At 60.4% G+C, this 26,478-nt stretch overlaps 5 protein-coding genes across 8 annotated transcripts; 3 read left to right on the top strand and 2 right to left on the bottom strand.

Moving 5' to 3' along the window:
- Nucleotides 1-1,492: 1,492 nt before the first annotated feature.
- CARMIL2 (capping protein regulator and myosin 1 linker 2) lies at nucleotides 1,493-13,145 on the top strand. Its single transcript, XM_032424514.1, has 38 exons — nucleotides 1,493-1,594; nucleotides 1,831-1,925; nucleotides 2,020-2,070; nucleotides 2,268-2,330; nucleotides 2,435-2,559; nucleotides 2,693-2,784; nucleotides 2,986-3,056; nucleotides 3,175-3,248; nucleotides 3,368-3,443; nucleotides 3,522-3,610; nucleotides 3,734-3,828; nucleotides 3,906-3,992; nucleotides 4,068-4,180; nucleotides 4,283-4,360; nucleotides 4,491-4,567; nucleotides 4,663-4,767; nucleotides 4,961-5,030; nucleotides 5,171-5,252; nucleotides 5,353-5,449; nucleotides 5,543-5,600; nucleotides 5,749-5,921; nucleotides 6,100-6,262; nucleotides 6,344-6,445; nucleotides 7,486-7,614; nucleotides 7,702-7,815; nucleotides 7,967-8,127; nucleotides 8,213-8,300; nucleotides 8,476-8,628; nucleotides 8,748-8,814; nucleotides 9,277-9,506; nucleotides 10,353-10,453; nucleotides 10,536-10,899; nucleotides 10,982-11,104; nucleotides 11,670-11,706; nucleotides 11,874-11,945; nucleotides 12,036-12,251; nucleotides 12,744-12,821; nucleotides 12,917-13,145. The coding sequence occupies exons 1-38, from the start codon at nucleotides 1,555-1,557 to the stop codon at nucleotides 13,027-13,029; spliced, it is 4,122 nt and encodes a 1,373-aa protein (XP_032280405.1). The 5' UTR covers nucleotides 1,493-1,554; the 3' UTR covers nucleotides 13,030-13,145.
- Nucleotides 13,129-15,897, bottom strand: ACD (ACD shelterin complex subunit and telomerase recruitment factor). The gene is made up of 12 exons (XM_032424515.1): nucleotides 15,620-15,897; nucleotides 15,401-15,537; nucleotides 15,169-15,262; nucleotides 15,010-15,086; nucleotides 14,834-14,878; nucleotides 14,688-14,722; nucleotides 14,387-14,538; nucleotides 14,211-14,307; nucleotides 14,049-14,129; nucleotides 13,534-13,880; nucleotides 13,316-13,407; nucleotides 13,129-13,229 (listed from the first exon to the last, which is right to left on the bottom strand). Exons 1-12 carry the CDS (start codon nucleotides 15,716-15,718, stop codon nucleotides 13,151-13,153), a joined length of 1,335 nt encoding a protein of 444 aa, XP_032280406.1. The 5' UTR covers nucleotides 15,719-15,897; the 3' UTR covers nucleotides 13,129-13,150.
- A 475-nt stretch (nucleotides 15,898-16,372) lies between these two features.
- Nucleotides 16,373-18,314, top strand: PARD6A (par-6 family cell polarity regulator alpha). Of its 3 annotated transcripts, none has more exons than XM_032424543.1 (3): nucleotides 16,373-16,579; nucleotides 16,970-17,192; nucleotides 17,431-18,314. In XM_032424543.1, the coding sequence occupies exons 1-3, from the start codon at nucleotides 16,529-16,531 to the stop codon at nucleotides 18,183-18,185; spliced, it is 1,029 nt and encodes a 342-aa protein (XP_032280434.1). In that variant the 5' UTR covers nucleotides 16,373-16,528; the 3' UTR covers nucleotides 18,186-18,314. The 3 variants fall into 3 exon arrangements, with proteins under 3 accessions (XP_032280434.1, XP_032280432.1, XP_032280433.1); XM_032424541.1 differs by having other exon boundaries at nucleotides 16,376-16,591; nucleotides 17,431-18,313; XM_032424542.1 differs by having other exon boundaries at nucleotides 16,378-16,591; nucleotides 17,434-18,313.
- Nucleotides 18,315-18,480: 166 nt separating this feature from the next.
- Nucleotides 18,481-22,329, bottom strand: ENKD1 (enkurin domain containing 1). Of its 2 annotated transcripts, XM_032424539.1 has the most exons (8): nucleotides 22,122-22,329; nucleotides 21,820-21,919; nucleotides 21,524-21,718; nucleotides 20,815-20,987; nucleotides 19,467-19,592; nucleotides 19,205-19,368; nucleotides 18,968-19,104; nucleotides 18,481-18,869 (listed from the first exon to the last, which is right to left on the bottom strand). In XM_032424539.1, the coding sequence occupies exons 2-8, from the start codon at nucleotides 21,902-21,904 to the stop codon at nucleotides 18,709-18,711; spliced, it is 1,041 nt and encodes a 346-aa protein (XP_032280430.1). In that variant the 5' UTR covers nucleotides 21,905-21,919; nucleotides 22,122-22,329; the 3' UTR covers nucleotides 18,481-18,708. The 2 variants fall into 2 exon arrangements, with proteins under 2 accessions (XP_032280430.1, XP_032280431.1); XM_032424540.1 differs by lacking the exon at nucleotides 19,467-19,592 and having other exon boundaries at nucleotides 18,482-18,869; nucleotides 22,122-22,328.
- A 70-nt stretch (nucleotides 22,330-22,399) lies between these two features.
- Nucleotides 22,400-24,089, top strand: CUNH16orf86 (chromosome unknown C16orf86 homolog). The gene is made up of 4 exons (XM_032424212.1): nucleotides 22,400-22,504; nucleotides 22,719-22,943; nucleotides 23,329-23,575; nucleotides 23,680-24,089. The coding sequence occupies exons 1-4, from the start codon at nucleotides 22,400-22,402 to the stop codon at nucleotides 24,087-24,089; spliced, it is 987 nt and encodes a 328-aa protein (XP_032280103.1).
- Nucleotides 24,090-26,478: the final 2,389 nt, after the last annotated feature.

Below are 26,478 nucleotides of genomic sequence, written 5' to 3' on the forward strand. Positions count from 1 at the left end.
CCTACTGAGTTCTCACCCTAAAAGCAACTTGTGGGTTCTATGTGGTCTTAGAAGGAGTCCTAAATCTTAACCCAACCTCTTCTTTCAAACTGGGAGACATCAGAAGACTGGTGCCTCCGTTTGCAGGAACACCTCTGGCTGAGTCCTCCCGTCCGCCCTCGTCAGTCCTCAGCTTTCACATCGTCGGCCTCTTGCTTGAGGGGAGGCTTTGCTCAAGCTGCTACCGTTCAGTTTCTACAGCCACTTTGTCTCAGTCTTTGGTAGAGATAAGATTTTGTTGGGGGGTGGGAATGATCACGTGACTGGAGCATGTTCCCACTTCTCTCCAAGCCCTGAGGTGAGGAGGGGTAGCTAGATGGGAAGGAAACCAAGGGACCCTGCTCATCATCTCATCTACTCTCAAGGTTATTTCACCTCTGCCGGGCTGAGCTATGGGCAGGGCAGAGGGCTGTTCCTAATAAGTGACAGTTTAATTGGATTGTAGTGGAAGAAAAAATAATAATTCTTCTGTGAATCCTCCAGATTCTAGGTCCCTGGTCTTTTACAGGGCAGCATGCTTCCAGTTAGCAGGACCCCACCCCATGACCTCCTGACCCCTTCCAGCCAGTAGAGGTGAGGTCCGTGGAAGGGAGAGGATGCAGACACGGAGGATCCCCATGTAACTGGCCTTTGCTCACCCCTCCCAAAGGCCCTTGAGGTTTAGGCCTTAGCCCAAGGCTGCTCCCTGAGGGTACTTCCCACCTTCCAGCCTTGGTCCAGCCTGAGCCTGATGAGAGCTGAGGATCCTGCGCAGCACAGAAGGGTGCCTGAGCCCATCTGGCATTTTTTTCTGCCGTTTCAAAAGCTGGTGGATTTCCGGGACGCCTGGCTGGCTCAGTTGGTAGAGCATGCGACTCTTGATGTCCCGCCCATGGCCCAGGAGTTCGAGTCCCCATAGAGATTACTTTAAAAAAAAAAAGTTGGTGGATCTCTGACGGGGTCACAGACTCCAGGTTAGGAGCAACAGATTAGGTCCTTCAGGTTAGGCCCCGGGTGTTGGGAGAGGTTCTAGGAGAGATCCGATTCTCCTTGCTGAATAGACGCCCCTCCGGGCCGGGCCCCCAGTCCACCGCCCCAGCTGGGTTTTGGAGTGGACGAACGCGGGTGGGCCGCAGGGATCCCCGAGCGGGCAGCGCCCCCTGGTGCTCCCGGCAGGGACTGCGGCGCGGGGTGGAAGTAGGGGGCTAGGAACCGCAAGAGGCGCGCGCCACACGCGCGACTGTCCCTGCCACCCAAGTCCTACCCCGTGCCTGCCCTGCCAGAGTAGCTCCTGCGCGACAGGGCGGGCGGACAGCTGGGACTCTGCCCCCCTCCTACGTCTCCTGGCCCGCGGAGGCCGGGGCGGGGAGGAGCCGGGCTGGGGGCGGCCCGGCAGGAAGCAGCGCGTACCTTCCGCTGCAGGAGGAGCAGGTGGCTGCAGTGTGGGCCGGGCCCCCAGGCTTCCTGTGTGCGCGCCCGCCCGCAACTGTTTCTCGTCCGAGCTCCTGGGGCCACCCGGCGGCCCGGCCCGGCCCCATGGCCCAGACCCCCGACGGCATATCGTGTGAGCTGAGAGGTGAGCGCTGGCCCTTCCCGCCTACTTGGCTCCAGAACCGGAGCACACCCAGCGTCCAGGGAGCATCTGCAAGCGGTTCTCTCTGCTCCTCGGAAGAGCTTGGCGCCCCCCACACCCACTCCACTCCTTCCTTGCTGGCCCATAGATGAGCCCAGGCCACAGGCCTGGTACAGACCATGGGCATGCGTTGCCCTCCGCGGGAGGACCAAATCACCCAGCAGGCTGCCGTTCCACAGGCGAGATCACCAGGTTCCTGTGGCCCAAGGAGGCCGAGCTGCTGCTGAAAACCTGGCTACCAGAGCGGGAGGGTGCTGAGCGAGGTCATGTCCTGGTATGGCAGGGGGCAGAGCCTGGGAGGGCCTCTGGGGCCCAGGCAAAAAGAGCCTGTTGGCCTGCGCAGGGCGTCAGACACTCTCTCCCCCCAGGCATTGCTACGATGGAGGGCCTACCTGCTCCACACCTGCCTCCCCCTGAGGGTGAGTGCCAGGGGCTGGCTGCCACCACCCCCCCCGCCCTCCAGCAGCTTCCTGGGTGACGGTTGTCCCATGGGCTCTGCCCTTCGCACAGCCCTGGGCTCCCCCGCGGGCAGGGCTGGCTCTGAGCTCCCAGCCGCACAGGGGACTGGGATCCCGGGGCTAGGGCCAGGCTTCCAGCTGACTGCGGCTCTCCACAGGTGGACTGCACGTTCAGCTACCTGGAGGTCCAGGCCATGGCGCTGCAGGAGACGCCCCCGCAGGTGAGACAGCTAATGCCCCAGCCCGTGGCCTGCAGCCTGGTTTGCGCCTCCCCTTCCACCTGCGCCCGCACGCGGAGCCCAACCCAGCCGCCGTCCCACCCCAGGTGACTTTTGAGCTAGAGTCCCTGCCCGAGCTGGTCCTGGAGTTCCCTGGCGTGGCTGCTCTGGAGCAGCTGGCCCAGCACATCGCCGCAGCCATCAAGAAGGTCTTCCCTCGCTCCAGCCTTGGGTGAGGCCCAACAACTACGGGGGCCGGCAGGAAAGGAGGGCAGCACGGGAGTGCTCTGGATGACACCAGTGGGTTGCCTCCCGTCCCAGGGGCTACAAGTCCATTGTCCTTTCTCCCTTCTGCCCCTCCCCAGGAAGCTATTCCGGAGGCCCACATCCCCCTCCATGCTGGCTCGGCTGGAGAGAAGCAGCCCCTCCGAGGACACTGCACCCAGCAGCCCCTGTGGTGAGGGCCAAGAAAAGGCCACCCAGGACTTCCAGCCTACCCCCCCATCCTGCAGCCCCAGACCCCTGAATTGGGGGTCTCCCAAACTGAACAGAGTCACTCCAAGCACAGCCACCACCCAGCTCGGATCTGATCTTCCTCCCTCCCTGACCTTCTGTCTCTCTCCTCCTCACCCCATTATACCCCTGGCACCTCCCCCAGGTGGCTTCTTGGAGACCTATGAGGCTCTGTGTGACTACAATGGCTTCCCTTTCCGAGAGGAGATTCAGTGGGTGAGAGTAGGGCCCTCCCTGGGGGGGGCTCTGGAGACATCTGATCCCCCCGTGTGCATCGGGTCCCCTTCCCCCTTGTGACCCCAAGCCCGGTGGGAGACATCTTCTTCCCATCCAGGATGTGGACACCATCTACCATCGCCAAGGCTGCCGCCACTTCAGCCTATGCGACTTCAGCCATCTGGGCAGTCGGTCTGTGGCCTGCCAAGGGTGGGAAGGGAGGGACATCCCATGACCCACATTCCTGAGCCTCGGCCTCTCCATGGAGAGCCCTGAACTCTGCCCCTCCCCCTGCCCCCTCTCCCACCCAGGGACCTGGCCTTGAGTGTGGCCGCCCTGTCCTACAACCTGTGGTTCCAGTGCCTCTCCTGCGTGGACATGAAGCTGGTGAGCGCATAGGGACAGGGAGGGGCCAACGGTGCGGGGGCCAGGGTGCAACTCACTGAGCCCCACTCTGGTTCTCAGAGCCTTGAGGTCTCAGAGCAGATTCTGCACATGATGAGTCAGTCGTCCCACCTGGAGGAGCTAGTGCTGGAGAACTGTGGCCTGAGAGGGTAAGGGGGACAGGGTAGGGCTTGGGGACAGGAGTCTGGGAGCTTGGGATGAGGAGGCTTGTGGCCTGGGGAGGAGATGGGAATCCAGGGTCAGGAGTCTCATGCCTGGGGTCTGGTCCCCAGAGACTTTGTCCGGCGACTGGCCCAGGCACTGGCAGGGCACTCAGGCTCTGCCCTCCGGGAGCTTAGCCTCACTGGGAACCTGCTGGATGACCGAGGTATGGCTGAACCTAGGGAACCGCAGGGGGCTGGTGCTGGAGGAGGTGAGAGCCACACAGCTGCCCCCATTCCCTAGGCGTGACTGCTCTCAGCAGACACCTGGAGCATCGTCCTGGAGCCCTAAGGAGACTCAGCCTCTCGCAGACAGGGTTGACGCCACGAGGTAGGTGGGGTAGGCCAGGGGCGGCTTGGGGGTGGATCTGCCCGATTGCTGAGCCACTTCCTCCTCCGCCACCAGGAATGAGGTCTCTGGGCCGGGCACTGGCTTCCAATGTGGCCTTTGACACCGCCCTGACCCACTTGGACCTTTCCGGGAACCCTGGGGCGCTGGGGGCCTCGGAGGACAATGGGGTGAGTGGTTGTCTTTGGAGGCAATGACTGGGGGCAGTGGGATGTCAGGGAGCTCTTGGTGAGGTGATCCCTGACTCCCTCCCGCCCCTGTCCTCTCATCAGGGCCTCTATAGTTTCCTGAGCCGTCCTAATGTTCTGACGTTCCTGAATCTCGCGGGCACCGAAACCGCCCTGGACACTGTGAGAGGGTGGTCGGTGGGGGGATGATCTGTAGGGCCGGTGGCCGGGCCCGAGGCCGGAGGGTAGACCGGGGGCGGGGGGGGGGGGTGCTCTGTCCTCCGTCGGTGTAGCCCACACCCTCCTCCCGCAGCTGTTCGCAGCGCTGGCCCGCGGCTGCTGCACCAGCCTTAGCCACCTGGACGCCTCGAGGAACGTCTTCTCCCGCACGTAAGGGGGGCGGGTCCGGGCGGGGGTGGGGGAGAGGCTGCGGGGAGCCGCCTCCCTGCGCCCGGAAGCCCACTCCTCCCGCTCGCCCACCCCAGGAAGTCCCGCGCTGCGCCCGCCGCGCTGCAACTCTTCCTCAGCCGCGCGGGGACGCTTCGGCACCTGGGCCTGGCGGGCTGCAAGCTGCCGCCCGACGCGCTCAGGTCAGTGTCGCTGCCCACGGCTACGTGTGCGGCCACCACCCCGGCCGGGGCCCCCCGGAGCTTCACCCCGCTCCTATCGCTCCCCCCCCACTCCCGGGACCTCCCGGCATCCTGGCCCTTCCTTCTTGGTATTCGTTCGCGCCCTGGGGCCCCTTTCCCAGCTCCCGCCACCCCCTGTAACATCCCCTCCCAGGGCCCTTTTGGAAGGCCTCGCGCTCAACATGCACACGGGCGACCTGCACCTGGACCTCAGCGCTTGTGAGGTGAGCGCCCGGCCCGGGACGTGAGCAGGCAGTGGGCCCACAGGCAGTGGGGCTGCGAGGCGGGAGCGCGGGCCCCAGGGCGCCTGAGCCTCCGCACCTGTGGCCCGTTGGTCTGAGCGTGCCGCGCCTTCCACCTTCAGCTGCGCTCAGCCGGCGCTCAGGTGATACAGGACTTAGTGTGTGACGCTGGCGCAGTGAGCTCCCTGGATCTGGCGGATAATGGTGAGGCCGCCCCGAAACCCACGATCCCACTGCCCACCCACTTCCCACCCCATCCCCACCCCCTCAGCCTCTCCTGATGCGTGACCCGAGCCACCCCTAGGCTTTGGCTCAGACATGGTGACTCTGGTGCTGGCCATCGGGAGGAGTCGGTCCCTACGACATGTGGCACTTGGAAGGAACTTCAACGTCCGGTGCAAGTGAGCCCGCATCCCACTCCCGGACCTCCCAGACAGCACCCCACCACCCACCACCTACCCAGGTCCTTCCAAACCGCGTCCCCTGTCCCACAGGGAGACCCTGGATGATGTCCTGCACCGGATTGTCCAGCTCATGCAGGATGACGACTGTGTGAGTTCTTGGGACCATGCGGGATCGTCAGGCAATGGACGGACCCCTGTGACTCCTGTTCCCTCAGACCCTGTAACCTGCCCCCCCTTGCTGACCGCCGATTCCAAACCCAAATGGCGCTTTTTTTTTTTTTTCCTTCTAACTCCAGCCCCTGCAGTCCCTGTCCGTAGCTGAGTCGCGGCTGAAGCTGGCCACTAGCGTCCTGCTCCGGGCCCTCGGCACCAATCCTAACCTGACGGCGCTGGATATCAGCGGCAACGCCATGGGGGACGCCGGTGCCAAAATGCTGGCCAAGGCACTTCGGGTCAACACAAGACTCCGGTGGGCGGGGTCAGAGGGGGAGGAGGGCGTGGCGGGGAGGCTTACTGGGTTAAGGGGCGGGGCTGAATGTGGAGGGGCAAATGCTGGGGACTGGGGCGCGAGGTGAATGGACAAGGCCAGCGGGTTTGGGTGGAGCCTTGCGGAGCTGCGCCCTTGACTGAAGCCAGGCCTGGCCCAGGTCTGTGGTCTGGGACCGGAACCACACATCTGCTCTGGGCCTGCTGGACGTGGCAGAGGCCCTGGAGCAGAACCGCAGCCTAAAGGCCATGCCTCTGCCACTGAACGACGTGGCCCAGGCCCATCGCAGCCGCCCGGAACTGACCGCACGTGCAGTACATCAGGTTGGGTTCCTGTCTCCTCCCCTGCCCTGCTCTGTGCCGTGGCCCCGCCTCCTACCGCTTCTCAATATCCCTTATGCCCAGATCCAAGCCTGTCTTTTGAGGAATAACCGTGCGGACCATGCCTCTTCTGACCGCACCGGCCGTCCGCAGCCACCTTGTCTGGTCTCAGACCCCTCGGAGCAGGTTGGTGTCCCCTCCCTCAACCTTGAGTCGGTACAGAAGATAGGGGATGGGAAGAGCTGTTGCGCCTGGAATCCTCCAGGAGTTTGAGCGTCCTTCTTGGGGCTAGGGGGCCTGAATTATGCTCTCCAGGACAAGTCCCTCTTTTTGGTAGCTCCCCCAAATAACACCCCTGGATGCCTTTTAAAAGCATTTAAGTAGACTCTCCTGTTCAAGATGGGAGGTATTTAAAAATCCTTCCTTAATTCTCCCCCCCACCCCCAGCTGATTGTAGCCCCATCTGTGACTTCCCTTTCGCAGGGCTCTCCTCTCCACCGACCTCTGCTGGGGCCCAACCCAGCAACCCTTTCTCTGGCTTCATCTTCCTCCACTACCTTGCCCTTATGAGATGTTCCTACCTATCCTTTCCCAAATCCCACTTCGTTCTCAGGCTTTAAAGCTGAGGCATCTTGACTGCTCCCTGCAGGGGCTTCACATTCTGTACACCTTCAAGTGACGTCATCACCTCCCACAGACTCTTCTCTCTACCCTAGACCCCATTCTCACCGGTGCTCACACTCACCAAGTGTTGTGGACAGAGGTTTGGGCCAGGTCTCTCCTGGCCACATTAGAACCCCTACAGACCTCCTTGGTCCTATCCCTGCTAACTCTCAAACACACTGCTCCTCACTCCCACCCCAAATGTCTCCTGCTTCCCAGGTCCTTCGTCCATGGCTCCTTACTCCCATTTCTGCCCACCTCAGTTCTGTCCTCTATGTGGCTAGTGAGCAGACTGAGCTTCTAAAACATAGAAAAGACTAACGGCTCCTTTCTTCCTATTCTGGACACTTAGGAAGGATATATAAAGTCCCTAAAATGATCCAAAGGGGACACTGCTTGCCCTCCTTGAACAGATAGGGTTCCTGAGGGGCTGGCCTGAAGTATTGGCTTCAGGAGCTCACCCACCCTGTTGGAGACTCTGGGAAGGAAGCAGTCAGAGTCTGGGAGGCTGGAGGGGGCTAGGATGGCACTGATTCTTGATGCACGCCTCCCCCACTCCCCAGGAAGTGAATGAACTGTGTCAGTCAGTGCAGGAGCATGTGGAGCTACTGGGCTGTGGGGCTGGGCCTCAGGGTGAAGCTGCTGTGCACCAGGCGGAGGATGCCATCCAAAATGCCAACTTCTCTCTCAGTGTGAGCACCCCTTCCCCACCGCTGCTGCAAGGACCCTTCCCCTCTTAATTAGGTGTCAATTTGCAGCTCCTCTTCCTTGGCCTCCAGATTCTCCCAATTCTGTATGAGGCTGGGAGCTCCCCAAGTCATCAGTGGCAGCTGCGGCAGAAGCTAGAGGGCCTCCTAGGACAGGTGGGCGAGGTCTGCCGCAAGGATATTCAGGTAAGATGGTACCCTTGCCCCAGCCCCATGTCCATATATATATATAGGCTTGACCCCTATTGCATAGGTTTGACTGTGATATCCCTTGCATCAATGTTCTGTGGGGGTTGTAGCCTCAGGCCACACTCTCCATGCTCTGGTCTTTGCCCAGGACTTCACTCAGGCCACACTGGACACAACAAGGAGCCTCTGCCCACAGATGCTACAGGGACCCAGGTGGAGGGAGCAGCTAGAGGGGGTCCTGGTGGGCTCAAGGGGCCTCCCAGAGCTGCTCCCAGAGCACCTGCTGCAAGATGCCTTCACTAGGCTCAGGTAGACTGGATGGGCCTGGGCTGGACTGGACTGAACGGGACTGGGCAGAGATAGCCCATTAATCCTTGCTCTCTGTTGCTCTCAGGGATATGCGGCTGTCAGTCACAGGGACTTTGGCAGAGAGCATTGTGGCTCAGGCTCTGGAGGGGCTGAATGCAGCCCGGGATCGGCTGGTGAGGGAGAATTGTGCGCGCGCACACACACACTGACCTGGCCACTGCCTTGCAGGGGTTCTATAATGTCTTTTGGGGTCATATAGCCCAGGGGTATTTCAGGGTTCCTTTAGGACTGATGGGACTATGGCTGAGGCCCAACTGCCCATCTTTGGGGTGCCTGGTATTATTGTAGGTGGAGAGTCTGGCTCAGCAGGCAACAGTGGCAATGCCTCTTGCCATACCAGCACTGGATGGGGGTGAGCCCAGCCCCCTTGGGCCTGGAGAATTGGAAGGTCTTTTCTTCCCTGAGGAGGTGAAGGAAAATGAGGATGAAGAGGAGCAGAAGGTATGTGGCCCCAGAACTCTGGGCCTAGAACTCTGGATCTTCCCATCTTATTATGAAGTGTGGAAGGCTGGGAGGCAGCTCGCCTGTGTCCCAGACTGAGTTTCTGCCCTCCCCACTAGGATGACAATCCTCCACAGAAATGGCCTGAGTCCAGCCAATGTCTTCCCCAGGTTCCCTCCACTCACAGTAAGTCAGGGCCTGGAGGGAAAGGGAGTTAACCAGGTTGGGCTGAAAGTTCTCCATTAGATCTGGGGACCTGGACACGTGGACACATTTATTTAGTCTTGTCCTAGGAACTCCCTGACCCTTGATTGAGCCAGCCCAGGCCCTCTGTGCAGTTCGCAGGTTGGGGTCTGCTATGGTCAGCATGAAGCGGGACCTGAGCAGACCAGGAGCCGCACACTGTCTCCATTCGCCTCCCCCTTTCTCTAACCCCAGGATGCGCATGCTTGGCGGCAGCGCAGGGCCGCGCCGCTCGGGGCCGCGCTCAGCACCACGGACAGCGGCGGGGGGGGAGGGGCCGGGGGGCGGGCGGCGTAGCCGGGCCCCTCCCCGCGCCCTGGGCGGGTCCCCCGCCGCCCTAGCTCCGCTGCCACCACCACCTCCCCGGGTTTGCTGCTCGGTGCTCCTCTGGTGCTCTCCCCTTAGGTGCTGCTGAGGAACCGGAGCCCGAGCTGGCGGCTCCGGGGGAAGATGCAGAACCGCAGGCGGGGCCTTCTGCGAGTGGCTCTCCGAGCCCCGCCACCCCTGGACTCCAGGCCGGCCCACTGCCTCGCATGGACCTGCCACCCGCTGGACAGCCCCTGCGCCATCCGACCCGGGCCCGGCCGCGGCCACGGCGCCAGCACCACCACCGGCCACCGCCGGGGGGCCCCCAGGTGAGCGCCCTTCCCCCACTCTAGAGCTCGTGAAATTGGGGGTCACGGGTGGCTTTTCTGCTCCTCAGGAGTGATGGCGGCTAGGGAGGTGGATTTTAGGGGCCTGAGACCACCTGGTCGTACTGCCGTGTCTTGGTTTATTCCTGGCCACCCTCTCCCCAGGCCGTTCCCATGCAGGGTCATGAGTGTGTGGATTTCATTGGGGGTACATCTCAGTTTAGGACTGCATCTTGGGTTGGCCCTCTGCATGGATGGATGTGCGAGGGAGGGTGTCCATCTTATCCTCCCTCTCCCAGGGTTACTTTCAGTCTGATGCTGGGCCTCAGGCTGTGGGGACAAGTCCTGCCTCTACTGCAGGTCCAGTGGGTGTTTACGTGGGGAGATCTGTGTGTGCTGGGTACTGGTGGGGGCAGTGGATACAGGGCAGAAGGCAGAGTCAGCCTGAGGCCCCCCAGAGGGTCTGACGCAGCAGCAGGCGCCGCTGAGCTGCCAGCAGGCCGGGTGGGGGTGGAGGGTACTGCGGGGAACTGTTTGGAGCAGAGGGGGTGGCACATGGGAATGTGTGACCCAGGGGGCCTGTGGGTTCTAGCCTGCTGGTTCAGGGAGTGTAGATAGTCCACGGGACAAGAACAGGTGTGGGCTGGGTGTATATGTCCAGGGCCAACTACTGGTGAGGGGATACGTGAAACCAGTATCTCTGCCCACCAGTTGGACAAGAACGTTTGGCAGTAGCCCCTCAGGGTCACTCCAGCTCCCACGTCCTGGAGTTGCCCAGGCCAGGCTACTAGACAAGGGGTGGAAACAATTCATGGTTGTGCTCAGCCTTGACCCTATGGTGTCCCCCAGGTGCCCCCAGCCCTGCCGCAGGAAGGGAATGGGCTCAGTGCCCGCGTGGACGAGGGCGTGGAGGAATTCTTCTCCAAAAGGCTGATCCAGCAGGATCGCCTGTGAGTAAGGGGCGGTTGTAGGGGGTGGGAGAGGGTGGGCTGTTCCATGGGCCTTCCCACTCACTGCTGGCTGTTCCCACAGCTGGGTCCCTGAAGAGGACCCAGCCAACGAGGGGAGTGCCACCCCTGTTCCTCGTACACTGCGAAAGAAGCTGGGTACCCTCTTTGCCTTCAAGAAGCCTCGTTCAACACGGGGGCCACGGCCTGATCTAGAGACCAGCCCTGGGGCAGCTCCCCGCACTCGGAAGACCACACTCGGAGACCTGTTGCGGCCACCAGCCCGTCCCGGCCGTGGTGAGGAGCCTGGTGGGGCTGAGGGGGGCACCAGCAGCCCTGACCCTGCCCGCAGAAGCCGGCCTCGTTACACTCGGGAAAGCAAAGCCTATTCAATGATACTACTACCGGCTGAGGAGGAGGAGGAAACACTGGGTGCCAGACCTGACAAGGTAGGCCTGGGGACATGGGGCGAGGGCTCTGCAAGGCCTGAGGCAGTGGGCTCTCTCCCCATTTGGGCTTCTCGGTCCGCAGCGCCGGCCCCTGGAGCGGGGAGACACAGAGCTGGCCCCATCCTTCGAACAGCGGGTCCAAGTGATGCTGCAGAGGATCGGCGTGAGCAGAGGCAGCGGGAGTACCGAAGGCAAGAGGAAGCAAGTAAGTAGGGAGGGCCACAAGTGCACAGTGAGGGGGCAGGTGACATGTGGCAGTCTGTGGGTGACATATGTGACCAGAAGGAGACTCATGACACACAGACAGCTCTATCAGTTCTACCTCCTCCTCCTCAAAATAGTCCTCAGCTTCAGCCTTCCTTCCTTCCTGGCTTCTGCCCTGGCCCCTGCTACCTCCTCCTTGGAGCTGGGACGGTCCTTCCGCTGTAGATCGAACAGAACCCTGACCTTGTCACCTGCATTTGAAACAGCAAATCCTCCAGGGACTTCCTCTCAAGACACTGCCCTGCCTCCTAACCCCGCCCCAAGGCCTCAGCCCTGGTCACTGCTTTCATCTTGCTGTGCTCCACCCGGTGCATCTCAGGGCCTTGTCACACATTCCTCTGTTGGGCGCTGCTTCCAGCCTCTCATCACCACCCCTGGGTTACATCAGTTTCCTCTTCACCCATCCCAGCATCTCCTGGTGGGCATTTACTGGTAGTTACAAGAATGAAGAAAGAACAAGGCTAGAGTGAGGGCAAGACTGAGCCTGACTTCCCTGTTTCCTACAGAGCAAGGATGGAGAGATCAAGAAGGCTGGCTCGGATGGTAAGTGGGACCCTGTGCTAGGGCAGTACAGCTTTGGTGAGGGAGTTGTCCTTAGGGAGCTAGTCTCCAAGGCATTGGCTCTCGTGGGGGGACAAGGGGAAGAGGCCAGGTTTTTCTTCCCCTCACTCCCAAGGGCTGGTGCCTGAACCCCCAGCCCTGCGTTGCAGGTGACATTATGGACAGTTCCGCAGAGGCCCCTCCCATCTCGATCAAGTCCCGCACCCACTCCGTGTCTGCTGGTAAGGGCCACGGACTGTGTTGGGGGACATGCAACGGTAGGGGGGGTGGTTGTCAGACCACTGGTTAGGCTCATACCATTCTCCCTGCAGACCCCTCGTGCAGACCTGGTCCGGAGGGTCAAGGGCCTGAGTCTACCAGCTGGAAGACACTGGGGCAGCAGCTGAATGCAGAGCTTAGGGGCCGTGGTTGGGGCCAACAGGACGGTCCCGGCCCCCCCTCCCCTTGTCCCAGCCCACGAAGAGCCAGCCCCTCCCCAGACAGCCTGGGCCTCCCTGAGGACCCTTGCTTGGGCCCCAGGAATGAAGGTAAGCGGGCACCCTAGGCCCCACTCCAATATGGGGCTGGGGACCCTGACAGGAGGGAGGCAAGGGCTGGGGTCGGGATAGCTGTCCAGACCATACCCTGATATCCTGGCCTCCCCCAGATGGCCAGCTGAGGCCGAGGCCTCTCTCAGCAGGGCGACGAGCAGTGTCTGTGCATGAGGACCAGCTCCAGGCCCCTGTTGGTGAGGGGGAACACCTCTCTGTGTGCTTGAGTGCAGGAGGAGATGGGGGAGGGTAGACTCCAGGGCTCCCTTTGTGGCTCTGGTCCTTGGAGGGGGCCACCAGTGAGGGAAGGGGTTGAGAAATCAAGGAGCCCAAAGGCCTGGAGCAAGGGGCTGCCAAACCCTTCCTCCTAGCCCTGACTCCACCTCCAGAAGAGTGACCTCTGCCCAGGGGTGGGAGGATGCAGGGGAAGGCTTGGGAACAGGCAGCAAGCCCCTAGCAAAACTGCCCCCAAGTCTTTGTGTCTCTCAGAACGGCCCCTGCGGCTGCAGCGCTCCCCTGTCCTCAAGCGGAGACCAAAGCTTGAGGCACCTTCATCTCCAAGCCTCGGTAAGCGGAGGCTGGGGCCAGCTGCGAGGGGAGGGGGGGGCAGGACTGCTTGGTCCAGTCTTGACCCCTCCTCTCCCTTCCTCCTCCCCTTGCAGGATCTGGCCCTGGAGCCCAACCTCTGCCCCCACTGCCTACAGAGCCCTCCAGCCCTGAGCCAAACCCACCCTCCCCAGCCACAGACCAAAGAGGCGGCGGCCCCAACCCCTGACCCTCTCCTTTTCCTGCCGCATGAGATTATTTTATTAAAAAACTCAAAGGAGCAGAGTGTGGAGCACTGTTTGTCTATCCCAGGCATGGATCTGTGTGCATACATCCTCCCCCATGCTCCCTCACACCTGGGTTAGCTCAGAATCTGGCTGTGGTTCCATCAGAAAGTGCAAGGCCCAGGCCACAAGCTGGGGAGGGAGCCTGGGAAGAAAACCATGGCTGTAGGTCAACGGGGATGGGGATGGGGACTGGTGACTGAAAGCGTAGGGGCAGCCCTAGGCACTCACCTGACAGCTTGGACCTGGGCACAGAGGGAGGTGCAGGGTGGCTCGTACTCATATTGGAAGGCAGAACCATCACGATGCCTCTTTGGAGGGTCCTGAAGGTGGTGTGGTATCCGGAGAGGGGCCAGTAAGGACCCCTAACCCCATCCAAGGCTACCCCTCCACCGCTACTCCCAGCTCCACCCAAGGCTTCCCCCATTTTACTATCCATGTATGCTCACCCAAACAGGGCTGGACTCCAGGGCTCCTGTGCTCGTTTTTGTCCTTGCAGAGTGCTGCCATTTCTTGGGGGGCAACCCTAGCTCCTTGAACTCCAGGCTAGGTTTCTGGGCCCTGGTCACAATGGCCTGATGTGGACTGGGTACATGGCCCAGGGGTGACAGACTTGGGGTGCAGCTCAGGAGTGGGGAGCTGGGGGGCCGGGGGCCAGGGGCTGAACAGATGGCTGGTACAGCCTGGGAGCTGCCCTTCTGCACTGGGTCTGAAGCAGCCAAGGACAGGGCAGGCAGAAGGCTGATGCTAGCACCGCTCTCCTCTGAGGACATGTGGCTGGATAAAGCTGGGGTTCCTGGGAAGGAGGGGACGGACTGTGGGCACAGCCCTCTCAGCTCAGTGGCCCGTGAGTTTAGGCAGGCCTCCCGGGACTGTGTTCATCCCCCACCTGGGTGTGCAACCTTTGCAGCAGCCTGGGAACCTGGCTGACAGCAGTGAATGCCTGGGCCTAGCACCACCTTACCTGAGGAAGTAGGTGAGGAAGGAGAGAGGAGGGTCAGCGATAGGTCCTGCACAGCTGGGTCTGGTGGGGGCAGCTCAGGGCCTGAGGGTCAGGGGGAGCTTATTAGCACTGTGAGCACTGGGCCCCCAGGTACTCCCTCTTCCCCTCTCCAGTCCTCCTTACCCTGTGCCCTCTGCCCTGGGCCCAGAGAGCTCAGAACTCGCTGGTCATTCTCAGAGATGTGCAGCCATGCGCTGGGGACTGTGTACACAGCTTCTCCCTGTGGGGACATAAACTCTCAGCACAGCCCTTGCCCAACTCCTCACCCTGACGCTCCCCAAGGGAAGCCCCAGACTGACCGTGGCCCTAAGGCGGGAGGAGGCCCAGCGGGTGAGGGGGGGTGCTGTGCAAGGGCCTGCCAGCGTCAGACAGCTCTCAGCCAGGCGCACTAGCGCCCCCCGATGCTCCTGGTCCTCCTGCACCTCATCCAGAAGTTGGGATAGTGAAAGGCCTGAGGGCAGGGGACCAGAGGATGGGCCAAAACTTAGAGAGAAGGAAGGGAAGGGTGGGTAGGGAGAAGAGCTTACTAAGGAAGCAAGAGGTGATGACTGGGAGGTCACTCCGCGGGAGTTAGGGTCACTGGCCAACCCCTGTAAGTACCTGCACTGGGGGAGATGGACTCTGAAAGGTGCTCCCTATAGAAAGAGAGAGGACAAGCCTGAGGAACAATCCTGAGGCCTGTCTACACACATTTGCCATCCCCTGACACAGCCACACTTGACTGAAGAGCCCAATTCCATACTCACTCCAGACAGTCAAAGAGCTTTTTCTGCACATCCGGGTCCTGGTTGCTGAGGACAAAAAGGAGAGTAGTAGGCAACGTTGTTACTAGGGGCCTGAGCCCTCCCAGCCAAAAGACCTATACCAACGGCAGCCAGGCGTGGGTAGGGAGAAGCAGCTGGTGGGGGCAGGCATCACTTACCAACCAATCACCCGTTCCCGGGGCTGCTCTGTGGGCAGCAGGCTGAAGCGGTCCACCTGGAGGTAGAACTCAGCGGGCTGAAGTGAGTTCAGGGGCAGGTTTTAGGAGTTGTCACGGAGTCAGGCTCATTAACCCACCCAAGCCAGCCTCACTACTCACCGCGCCGCCTTCGGCGACTTGGACGCGGACCCCACAATCCTGCAGCAGCAGCAGCCGGCCTTCTGCCCCTCGGAAGCCGAACTCCTTCTCCTCCCTGCCGCGAGCGCGACCGTCACGGCCTTAGCTCGCTCGAAAACAGCCCCGCCCGCCTGCGGCCCGCGCACCTCCGGCTCAAGCCTCGCGTTCTTCCCGGAGACCCGGATTTCCCCAGGCCCCGCGCCGCCTCTCTCACCAGTCCGAGGCGTTCAGGGCCTCCCGCGTCACTAGGCACCGGACACTGTGGGTCCCGTCAGACACAAGCAGCGCGGCCGCGACTTCAGACGGGTCAGGGGCGCGGGACGGGCCCGGGGCTTCGGCCTCCTGCAGCACCTGACGGCGTCGACTGGCGTCAATCCCACCGCCCTCGGGCCCTGCCCTGGTCTCCGAGCCCTGAGAAGTGTGGGGGACTCACCTCGAGCAGCTGCCCCGCCTGCGGACTTGAGAGTGCATCTGACCCCAGGACCAGCTCTCGAATCCAAGGCCGCAGGACCAAGCTCCCCAAGCTTGCCATTCCCGCAGCTGCCCCCAGCAAAGAACCACCAGCCTGGGTTTCCCGCGGACGCCGGGGCCCCGCCTCTCGTCGGAAGAGGAAGCGCACCGTGGCTGGGCGGGACCCAAGGTCGAGGCCCCGCCCACATGCGTGTCCGCGCGTGCGCACGAGCCGTGTTGTTCGGACAGTTGCGTGCAGACTCTTGTGGGGTAGGATGGCTTGCCAACCTGCTTGGTTTTACCCGGGTGTCTCCGAGCAGCGGCCTGGCGTTTGGGCCGTTCGCTAAGACTCCCGTGACACCGGGAAGGATGGGGCCAAGGGCTGGCTCGGATGGAGAGGGAGGGATCCGGGGCTTGAGGCTGCGGCCAGGAGTGGTCAAGCGAGTCGGCTCAAAGCCAGTTCAACACCGTGTGAACCCGCGGAGCTCAGCAAATACTTACGGCTCAGTTTCCTCATCTAAAACATGCAGTCATGTAACGTGGTAAGGCCAATGGAAATAATAGTACATAGACAACATTCAATAAATGTCACTTCCCTCAACTTCCCCTTGGGATTGGCCATACCCCTCCCCCACACTCCAGAGACTTGCGCGCCGTAGCGTAATGACGTAAGAGCACACGAAGACGCCTCCGCCCCCATCTCCGTTTCCTAGGAAACGTGGACTCCGCGTTCCACTCTCTGTCGCTGCCCCCTTGACGTCATGGTCCGGATGGGAGGGCGGGGCGAGTGCTACCGCCAGGGGCGGGGCGGCACGAGCCGGCCTGCCGGGGCTGTGCACCTGCGCCTCGGCGGGCCGCCTGGGGCACCGTCCCCGGCCCGCCCGGCCCCACCATGGCCAGGCCGCAGAGGACTCCGGCGCGCAGTCCCGACAACATCGTCGAGGTGAAGAGCAAAGTAAGGGCCCCTCTGGCCCCGGCTCCGGCCTCGGCCCTAGGCGCTTCCAATTCCCTTATTCTCCCCTTTCCTAGCTTCTTAGTCCCCACCACCTTTTTTCTCGCCTCCATCATTCATGTCCCATTCTCCGGCCTTTCCTCTCGCTTTCCTCCATCCATCCTCCTTCCACTGCCGGCCTCTAGAGTCCCTCTGTGGCCTTGGTACCTGGAGGGAGGGGAGAAGACCTTGGACAGCGTCCCTTGTACTGGAGCTGAGGCCTGGGCGCAAGGCTGCAGCCGTAGCGACAGCCTTTTCCGACCTCTAACACCCTCGGACCTGTGGTGGGAAAGGGCACGGGCTCTGTCCTGACCCCTCCTCTCACCCACCCCCTGCCTCCAGTTTGATGCTGAGTTCCGACGCTTCGCGCTGCCCCGCGCATCGGTGAGTGGCTTCCAAGAGTTTTCGCGGTTGCTGCGTGCAGTGCACCAGATCCCGGGCCTGGACGTGCTGCTTGGCTATACAGATGCTCACGGCGACCTACTGCCCCTCACCAACGACGACAGCCTGCACCGGGCCCTGGCCAGCGGGCCCCCACCGCTGCGCCTGCTAGTACAGAAGCGGGGTGAGGAGGATGGGGTACAGTGGGCAGCCTCTGTGGGGTAGGACGGCAGGGCAGGTCTACAAGGGTTAGCCCATGCCCAGGGCGTCCAGGCTTCACCCTCTGCAGTCCCTGCCCTTGGCCTGACCTCCAAGTGGTAGGAAATAGCTACAGTGCCCCCTTCCCCAGGCCTGGGCCTGAGGGAAAAGGGCCCACGTGGGAGAGCAGGGTCTCTGATCTCAGCACCCCCCTTCTCCTGCAGCAGAAGCTGACTCCAGTGGCCTGGCCTTTGCCTCCAACTCTCTGCAGCGGCGCAAGAAAGGGCTTCTACTTCGGCCAGTGGCACCCCTGCGCACCCGGCCACCCCTACTAATCAGCCTGCCCCAAGATTTCCGCCAGGTTTCTTCAGTCATAGATGTGGACCTACTGCCTGAGACCCACCGACGCGTACGCCTGCACAAGCATGGCTCTGACCGCCCCCTGGGTTTCTACATCCGAGATGGCATGAGTGTACGTGTAGCTCCCCAGGGCCTGGAACGGGTTCCAGGCATCTTCATCTCCCGCCTGGTACGAGGGGGCCTGGCTGAGAGTACAGGGCTGCTGGCAGTCAGTGACGAGATCCTCGAGGTCAATGGTATTGAGGTGGCTGGGAAGACCTTGGACCAAGTGACGGACATGATGGTCGCCAACAGCCACAACCTCATTGTCACTGTCAAGCCAGCCAATCAGCGCAATAATGTGGTGCGTGGGGCATCTGGGCGTCTGTCAGGGCCTCCCTCTGCTGGGCCTGGGCCTACTGAGGCTGACAGCGACGATGACAGCAGTGATCTGGTCATTGAGAACCGCCAGCCTCCCTGTTCCAACGGGCTGTCTAAGGGGCCTCCATGCTGGGACCTGCGCCAGGGCCGTCTACTTCCTGGTGCCCGAAGCTCTCTGCCCTCCCTGGATGATCAGGAGCGGGCCAGCTGTGGATGGGGGAGTAGCATGCGAGGAGATGGTAGTGGCTTTAGCCTCTGACAGGCAAGGACGCAGCCCCTTGCCACTCCAGGCTGCTGGGACATGGCAGGGACTTCCCCAGTGGGGGTTTTAAGCTTGCTCACAGGGCCCTCTCAGTCTGGGGAACATTAAAGGTTTTCTACAAATGCAGTCATGGTCTTTCTGTGTCCCAGCCTTAATGTCCTCCTTGGTCTCACAATTTTGCCTTCTGCCCTGGATACGAGGCAGGAGTGGTAAGGAAAACAGAGAGACCTTCCTGCAGTCAAGCAGCAGGAGGGACACCAGACTTGGCATTTCTAGGGTAAGAAAAAGCTCTTATGGAAACAAACCTCACTGTGTACAAAAGGTTTAATTTTGACAAAGGGGTTAAGAGGCTGGGCTGCCCTTCTACAGCCACCAGTGGCTGGGAAGAGTGCTCTGGGGAAACTGCCCACCCCACTGCTCCTGTCTTCAGACTCCGTTCTATGATGGGGCCTCATCCTGCCCTTTGCAACCATGTGGCGATTCTCAGTGAGGACCCCCATAACTACCGCCATAAAAGGGCTCAGGCATCCATCTTCACAAAGACCTTGGGGCGGGAAAAGATCCTGATGGCTTCCTCTACTTGCACCAGCTTCCGGTCCAGCTCAGCACGGTGGCCCTGGGCCCTGAGTGAATCTGCCCCAGCAGGCAGCAGGACCAGCTCACGTAGCAACTGGCTCTGGCCTACAAGGGGCCCAGGAACAGTGAGTGCCAGGCAGGGCTGCATGGTCCCCACTGGGTTCCCCATCCACTCCCCCCCAACCCCTTGCCCACGAACTCACTCTGGAGCAGATTGCTCAGTGTCTCCAGCCTCTGGTTCTCAGGCATGCGAGTGTGGCCAGGGGGCATGGCAGGGTCCGGCTGGCTCTGCTGGCGGGCCTCAGCCTCCCGCCGCCACAGATCCCTGCGTTCCAATAAGCTGCAGACGCACAGGCTCAGAGTTGATGGTCCTAGGGCAGAGGTTGCCTCCCACCCTCCAGAGGCACCCTTCACCCTAGGTGTTGGGCAGTGGGACCTACTAATGGGGCATGTGGCCCTTCTGCGTGGCATCGTAGTGCGCTTGGGCTTGCCGCTGCTGCTCCAGCACTCGAGCCAGGACCTGCAGTGAGCGGGAGTGCCTCCGGGGGGCCCTCTTGGCAGTGCGGGCATTGTGGCTGATGAAGTCCACACCCAGGCCTGGCGTCTGCAGGACACGGCAAGCACGATGGGGTACACAGCACCGTGATGTGCTCCTGAACCCCTCAAGATCTCTGCCCCCCCAGCCCCCACCCATCCTCTCACCTTAGCACTGGGGCCTGGTGGGATTAGCTGAGGGCTGGGGACACGGGGTGGCGGGAGCCCAGGGCCGCAGCGGGAATGTGCCCGCAGGAAGTGGGCAGGCTCTGTTCTAGAGGCAGGGCTGGGCTCCTGGAGGGCAGGGCACAGCAGAGGACTCAGTCAAGCTGAAGTCAGGGTCTTAAGCCAGCCATAGAGTGAGCTTCTGTTCCTTCTGCCTGTGAGGATACTTCTCTATCTCCAGCCCTATGGGCCTCTTCCCTCTTGAAGGAACACTTCTATCCATGAGCATTTAAATATGTGGGTCTCTCACATCTTTAGGAGAACAACAAACCACCCCTCCTTCTCACATTTTTAGGAAAACAACAAACCAGTCCTAGCTCTGGCTACCATTCCCTTTTTCTCTCCTTCCTGGCCAAGCTTCCTGGCTCTGTCCCGACCAAGGTCACTCATAGCTGGCCTCCAAGCCCTCAAATCCAGGGTCACTTCCCTGGTCTCACTGTCATCAGCCTAATCCTCAATAACTCCTGGGTCTCACTCTTCAGATCCAGATCTGACTCTCCATCTGTTTCCTGGACACACTCCCAACCCCCTGGGAGTCCCACAAATGCTTCAGTTTCAACAAATTTGCATATGACCTTATTGTCTTTTCTCTCAATCCTGCTCCTCCTTCTGAGGACTCTGGATAGTGATATGGTACTACTATCTACTGAAGAATCCCACCACAGTACCCCTGCCCTTCTCACTGCCCTTAGAAATAAAGGTTGAGGAGCGCCTGGGTGGCTCAGTCGTTAAGTGTCTGCCTTCGGCTCAGGTCATGATCTCAGAGTCCTGGGATCGAGCCCCGCACCGGGCTCCCTGCTCGGCGGGAAGCCTGCTTCTCCTCTGCCTCTTGCCCGCCCCCACCCCAACCCACCCCGCTCATGCTCTCTCTCTCTCAAATAAATAAAATCTTAAAAAAAAAAAGAAAGAAAGAAAGGTTGAAAAGTGGATTATGTGATCCTTTATGATGTAGGTCCAGCTGACTTCTTAGCCTAGCATCATGCTCTTCTCCCCTGTACACAACATCCCACTGCACACACTCCCTCTGGTCTTAGGACTTCTGTGAGGTTCCATCTCAGTAGAATGTTCTCTCCCATTCTCCCCTTGCCTAATTCCTACTTGCCCCTCAGGATCACCCAGCCATCGCCACTTCTGAGGAAACTCCAGCCCGACTCTGCGCAACTCAGCTATTTCTTAGCCCCTGTTACCCTAGTCCCCTGTGATTTTCATCCCTCCCCATAACTCGGATCTGAGTATAACTGCCTATCAGTCAACAAGATGAACAATGCTTCTGGCTCTCCAAGGTAGGTACCTGCAGCTGGGCCTTGACCCGGGACTCCACTTTGTCATATTTGGGCGAGCGCCACAGAGCCTTCAGGGGCCTGGGCTGGCTCTGCTCCCGGCTGCGCTCCTGCTCACGGAAGCGCCTCTGGATCTCCCTGATCCGCTTCAGGTTCTCCTTCTCATGGTCTTTAGGGTCCTTCCCTGGAAAAAGATGTTGCCAGACTCTACCCTACATATAGCCCAGGAGATCCAACTCCCAGTTGGAGTTCACACACTGGGCCCACACCCTCCCTCCTACAGAAAGATCTCCCTGACCTCTCCATCTAAGACAGTATACACATCACTACATTCCCTTCCTGACATAGTAATTATCTTCTTCTGTCCTTGATTATTCTCTACATTTTTATTGTGAAGTACACCAATAATCATCTTGTATATTATATCCATCTCTTCACTTGTTTATTGTTTTTCTAGCACCTACAGGGCGGGCAGGCAGTAGGCACTCAACACACAATGTTTCGCTGATGCATGAATTCATTAAGCTGAACTAGGGTTCCTGGGAACTACTTCATTCAGTCCTCTCCCGTGAGGAAGTAAGTGCATTTCCCCCTCCTTCTATAGTTGGGGAAAATGACACTCAGGGAGGCAAAGCCTGAACCCAGATCTGGGAAGAAGCAACGGTTTTGATCAGCGTTTGACCTCATACTGGCCTCATTGCCCCTTCTGTCTGAACTTACTCTTGGGAGAGGCCCCAGGGCCTAGGGAGATGCCCCCGAGTTGCAGCAGCACTCCCCCGACGCCACGCCGGCCACGCTCCAGGATCTCTCTGGCTCCGGGACCTACGCGGGGGCCACGCGGAGGGGTGGCGTCCAAATCGAGGTCCGAAGTCAGCAGGTCCAGCTTCAGCGCGTTTCCCTCAAGGCGTCCTTGGGCTGACAAGCCAGACGGGGAGCTCAGTGCGGAGCTCAGTGGTGGAGCGGAGCCAGAACCTCGCTCGGGCCTCGCCCCGCCGCGCCGCACCCCTCCAACTCACCCGAGGCCGGCCGCCAGTAGTAGTCAGGGCAGAGCGTAGGGTCTGGAGGGATGGGCCCCGAGATGCGGGATGGGCCCTCGCACATGCCGCTGTCGCTGCCCTGCAACGGTGCACAGAGGCCCCTTCCTCAACCCAGTGCCTCCTCCCCGGTCCTGGGCCCGGACCCTGACCCCAGCGGCGCCCTCCATTCCCGGTCCCCGCCGCGCAGCCCGACCCCGCCAGCGCTCGCCGCCTCCGCTCCTAACCCACTTTCCTGCCCAGTTCGCGACCCCTTCCTCGCAACAATCGGGCAAGGCGCTCACCGGAGCAGTTTTGCCGCCCGCTGCTACAACCCCACGGGCTTGCTGTTGCCAGGCAACAGTAGTTTCCGTCCCCGAGGTCAGGGGCCAAGGCCCCCTGGCGCAAAGCCTTCTGGGGCTTGTAGTTCCAGCTGAGGGTGGAGCGGAGCCACCGTCAGGTTCCCTTCCCACCCGCCTGCCCTCGCCGGCGGGTCTTTCGCGTCAGCGCCAGGTCCGCAAGTCCGGCCTCTCTCCCTCCTCCCCGCAAGCAACCTCCGAGGAAGCGCTGACCCCGCGCAGCCATGGCCTCAGCCGGGGGCGAGAGACGGCCAGGAGCCCAGGAGAGGACCGCCGCGGGGCCGGCACAGCTCGCGGAGTCGTCCGGTGGCCACGCTCAGAGCTCTGAGGTGACCGTCAAGGCTGTGTAGTCTTCAAACACTTGTCCGGGGCACTCTAAGAGGCCAAACTCTGTGCGACGCCCCCCTAACTGCCAGGACAAGCTCCTCGGCAGGGAGGGGCACGGGCTGGTGCCCTTCATCTGCATTTGGTGTTTGTCAGGTGTCTCATGACTGATCCCCTGTATCTTTTGCCTGGTGACCAGTTACCTATGTGTCCCTCTAGTGTCCGGTGATGGCAGACCCGTGCCTGGCACCAGCCTATGAGGCCTGCCGGAGCCTGGGTGAAGACAAGTGCCCAACAGGACTAGTCTCAGAGCCAGGGCTCCAGGAGGAACAACTCAAGCTGGAGGAAGAGAGGCTCAAGCTAGAGGTGGATTCACTAGAGGAGAGAGGCCCCAGGCCTATGGCCTCCATTGTGAGGACCAGTCATGGTCCGAAGAGGAAGCCTGTCAAGTGAGGGAGCTTTCAGAGGGAAGGAGCTGCAGGGCTGGCGGAGGGGGTTGGCTGGGCTCACACTCCTACAGAGTGCATCCTTGTCCCCTGCCACCACCATCACTCCTCACTCCCTCTGTTCCTGAAGAGCCCTGGCATTGGCAGCGGGGGTGGGGGGGGTGAGGGGGCAGGGGGGTGAGGGAGCGAGGGGGTGGGGGGGCGGGGGGTGGGCATCCGGATGAGGAGTCTCAAGGCCTTGTAGGGTACTGAGCTCACATGAGCTCTAGTCCCCCGTCCAGCCCAGAGCCTCACTGACCAGGAAGGGGACGAGAATCTGGGCCCCAGGTAGTAGACAGGCAGGGCTATTCCCTATGGTCAGGGCACAGGAGCCAAAGCTGGAGGCTGGCTCCTTAGGCCTCCTGTCCCCCAGCCTCCCAGGGCCTAGCCACCAAGCCCATCCTAGGGCTGAAGCAGAGATGCCACAGGGGCTGCCACTGCAGAAGGAGGAGTCAGAGAGTAGCCAGAGTGAGCCCTTCCCATCTGCCAAACAGCACAAAAAAGCCAAGAAGCGCAAGAGTCTGGGGGCTCCAGTGCTCCCAGCTCTGGCCAGCACGGTGTCTGCCCCTTCCGAGACCTTGGGGCTAGAGCGTGAGTGGCAGCCCCTGGGCCTTCCCTTTTCCTCCTGCCTGATGGAACCCTGACATGGCACAGCGTGGGTGTTCCAGCCCCTGCCCTGCCCCGGGTCTTTGCAGGGAAGGCCCAGCGCCTGCGGCCCCTGTACCAGTACATCAACTACTGCAATCCTGAGCTGAATCAGGCAGGGGAGGGGGACAGGGAGGCTGAGGCAGAGACGGAGCCTGAGTTGGAGCTGGCCCTGGTCCCCGAGGAGGCCGGTGTGGAGCAACTGCAGGCCTTGCTGCCCGTGGCAGGTGAGCTGGCCTCGGGCCTCACTCAGCCCTGCCCCAGTACATTTGTGTCCTCCACCCATGCTCTGGTTCCCCTGGGAGAGGAGGTGGGAGAGGAGCCTGGGTGTTTGCCCAGGCTGGGGGGCAGCGGCCGCCTCAAGGCTGAGGTGGATAAGTCCGCCCAGGTGGACATCGACAAGATGCTGAGTGTTTGCGCAGCCCCACTTGTACCTCCGCTCTCTCCTCAGTACAAGTGACTTTCCTGCCCCCCCCCCCCACTGGTGGCTCCCCTTCTCCCAAGTCTGAACCAGAGCAGCAGTCTAGGCCCTGGGGCGCAGGGGAAAATTTGGCCCCTCTCCCTACTTGGGACCTTGGACTTGCTGAAAATAAACATTTTTCCTTTTCTCAGACTTGGTGATTTTGCAAATAAGATGGCTGAAGAGAGGCTGGGAAGGTGGGGGCAGGGTTTGAAGCCTGACTGGTCATCCGGATCACCCAAGAACTTGACAAAAGTACAGGTTCTTGGGCACGACCCCAGACCTAACCAAATCAGAATCTGCAGGGCTGGGGCCTAGTTTTGTGCATTTAAAGGCTCCTCAGGTGAACCTGAAGGTCAGACAGGATAACAGTGTGGATGCAGAGGGAGGTGACAAGGAGAAACTTGGGGCAGAGAAAGGAAAGGGATGGCCAGGTCACGGGAACCAGCTGCTTGGTTTTGCTCCCTGTCTCCCAGGGAAGCCTCCTGCATTTGGTCTGACCTCGAGGGTCCAACTCTTAGGATCTCCCATTGAGGTGTCAGTTCATTTGCCTGCCCCAAGAGTGGCGTCTTTGGAATGCTTTCCACTTACTGGAGACCACAGCTGGACCAGACTTTGCCTCCAAGGTGGCCCTGCTAACAGAGGCATCTGTGCCTTTCTCCTGGCAGCCAGGGCGTGGTGGTGGGTGTGAATGTTCTCCCTGGAGCCTTGCAGCCAAGTCACTGGATAACTGCTGCTTAAGAGGCAGCCAGTGCTGGCCATTTTGGAAACCCTCATATCCTGCTGCCTCCTGGTCCTCCTGCATGTCCCTCATATACCTTAAACATAGGGATCTCCAAATTAAATGAATAACTTCTCCCTCCAATCTGCTTTTCTTCCCGTGTCCCATCAACACAATGGTTCAAGCCAAAATCCTGGGTGTCACCCCAGACCCCATCCTGTTCTTTGCTCGTTCTTTACTCCTACAAGTTAATCAGGCATCAAGGCTGGTTGCATGTACCCTCTAGGCTGAGAGCCTCTCAGATCCCACAGTGCACACCCCTGCCCTGGGCTCCCTGCTCAGCGGGGAGTCTCCTTCTCCCTCTCCCTCTGCCCCTCACCCCACTCGTGCTTTCTCGCTCTGCTCTCTCTCAAATAAATAAAATCCTAAAAAAAAAAATTAACTGAGCTCGACTGCCTCACTTTATGGCTGAGGAAGCAGAGGCCTGGAGTGAAATGGCTTCACATGAAATCACACCCTGGGCACCAGGGAGACACTGCCCTTTCCTGAACCCTGCACATCTGGACCTGAGGCCTCTGGCTAAGGCCTGACCCAAGAAGGCCAAGCATCTGCTTTCTGTATGGTCTCCTGGGCTGGAGGTGTGAGCCAGGCCAGCACTGACAAGGAAGCTCTGTTCCTCTCTTCCAACAGGTGACGTAGGAAATACTCAGTAATCACCAAAGAAAGAACTGATCTACATTTGCAGGTCTCTTTCCTGACAGGTTTATCTAAGCAGGGTGGGTGAGAGTAGCCACAGAAAGGAACAAGTCACTACTATTGTTCCTAAAGGCTCACTCTAGGGGTGCCTGGGTGGCTCAGTCGGTTAAGTGTCTGCCTTCGGCTCAGGTTGTGATTCCAGGGTCCTAGGATTGAGCCCCGCATCGGGCTCCCTGCTAGCAGGGAGTCTGCCTCTCCCTCAGCTCATGCTCTCTCTCAAAAAAATTCTTAATAAATAAATAAGTAAATAAATAAAAGCTCACTCTAAGGGGGAAATGCTGGGTGTAATGCAAGGAGACAGGTGCCACTGAAGAGCAGAGGACCAAGGCGGCGGGACCTCAGTGGGGGAAAGAGCTGCCATTTTACCCAGGGAAGCAGGGAAGAGGCATCCCTCCAACTGACTCCTGGAGAGTTGGGTGGCCTTCCAAGCAGAGGATATGCCAGGGAAAAGCCTTGCTTATGTGAAAGACGTCAGCCCCATGCAGGAGGGTCATTTAGCATGGCTGAAGCGGAGGCATGGCCACCAGGACAGCAGGGTGGGCAGTTCTGGGAGCGATGAGAAGGGGTGTAGGCAAGCAGGGATCTTGGCCTGGCATTCTGGAGAGGTCACTTGAGCAAGAGTGAGAAGGGCAAAAGGAGGAAGGGAGATTGGGGACAGGGAGGTAAGGAGACTGCTGGGCTGATTGCCGATTGTCTGGGTGAGTATGAGGCTTACATTTGGTTGGGGGTTGAGAAATAAGCAATAGGTATTTTGGAAGTTCTTTTCAGTGGCTTGGAAAAACTTAAATCTACTCTGACCCAAGGAAGATCCTGAGATTTAGGGAACTGGTCCTGGGAGGTGATGCTGCCTTCCTCCAGGAGGGGGCGCTGCAGGACAAGCCTGGAACCGCATGCAGGCACAGTCACCCCTGA

Source organism: Phoca vitulina, unplaced genomic scaffold (genome assembly GCF_004348235.1).
Source record: "Phoca vitulina isolate PV1807 unplaced genomic scaffold, GSC_HSeal_1.0 scaffold30, whole genome shotgun sequence".
NCBI lineage: Eukaryota > Metazoa > Chordata > Mammalia > Carnivora > Phocidae > Phoca > Phoca vitulina.

Excerpts from the sequence above, each read along its gene's own strand:
- ACD (XM_032424515.1), bottom strand. The coding sequence starts at position 15,718 with ATGGCAAGCTTGGGGAGCTTGGTCCTGCGGCCTTGGATTCGAGAGCTG. Across the intron at positions 14,879-15,009 it reads CGGGAACGGGTGATTGGTTG|CAACCAGGACCCGGATGTGC; the intron begins GTAAGTGATGCC and ends TTTTGTCCTCAG. Across the intron at positions 14,723-14,833 it reads AAGCTCTTTGACTGTCTGGA|GGAGCACCTTTCAGAGTCCA; the intron begins GTGAGTATGGAA and ends CTCTTTCTATAG.
- CUNH16orf86 (XM_032424212.1), top strand. The coding sequence starts at position 22,400 with ATGGCCTCAGCCGGGGGCGAGAGACGGCCAGGAGCCCAGGAGAGGACC. Across the intron at positions 22,505-22,718 it reads GCCACGCTCAGAGCTCTGAG|TGTCCGGTGATGGCAGACCC; the intron begins GTGACCGTCAAG and ends GTGTCCCTCTAG. Across the intron at positions 23,576-23,679 it reads CGAGACCTTGGGGCTAGAGC|GGAAGGCCCAGCGCCTGCGG; the intron begins GTGAGTGGCAGC and ends GGGTCTTTGCAG.
- PARD6A (XM_032424541.1), top strand. The coding sequence starts at position 16,529 with ATGGCCAGGCCGCAGAGGACTCCGGCGCGCAGTCCCGACAACATCGTC. Across the intron at positions 16,592-16,969 it reads TCGTCGAGGTGAAGAGCAAA|TTTGATGCTGAGTTCCGACG; the intron begins GTAAGGGCCCCT and ends CCCTGCCTCCAG. Across the intron at positions 17,193-17,430 it reads CCTGCTAGTACAGAAGCGGG|CAGAAGCTGACTCCAGTGGC; the intron begins GTGAGGAGGATG and ends CTTCTCCTGCAG.
- ENKD1 (XM_032424539.1), bottom strand. The coding sequence starts at position 21,904 with ATGTGCGAGGGCCCATCCCGCATCTCGGGGCCCATCCCTCCAGACCCT. Across the intron at positions 19,369-19,466 it reads CACCAGGCCCCAGTGCTAAG|ACGCCAGGCCTGGGTGTGGA; the intron begins GTGAGAGGATGG and ends CGTGTCCTGCAG. Across the intron at positions 18,870-18,967 it reads ACTGAGCAATCTGCTCCAGA|GCCAGAGCCAGTTGCTACGT; the intron begins GTGAGTTCGTGG and ends GGCCCCTTGTAG.
- CARMIL2 (XM_032424514.1), top strand. The coding sequence starts at position 1,555 with ATGGCCCAGACCCCCGACGGCATATCGTGTGAGCTGAGAG. Across the intron at positions 1,926-2,019 it reads CTGAGCGAGGTCATGTCCTG|GCATTGCTACGATGGAGGGC; the intron begins GTATGGCAGGGG and ends CTCTCCCCCCAG. Across the intron at positions 5,450-5,542 it reads AACTTCAACGTCCGGTGCAA|GGAGACCCTGGATGATGTCC; the intron begins GTGAGCCCGCAT and ends CCTGTCCCACAG.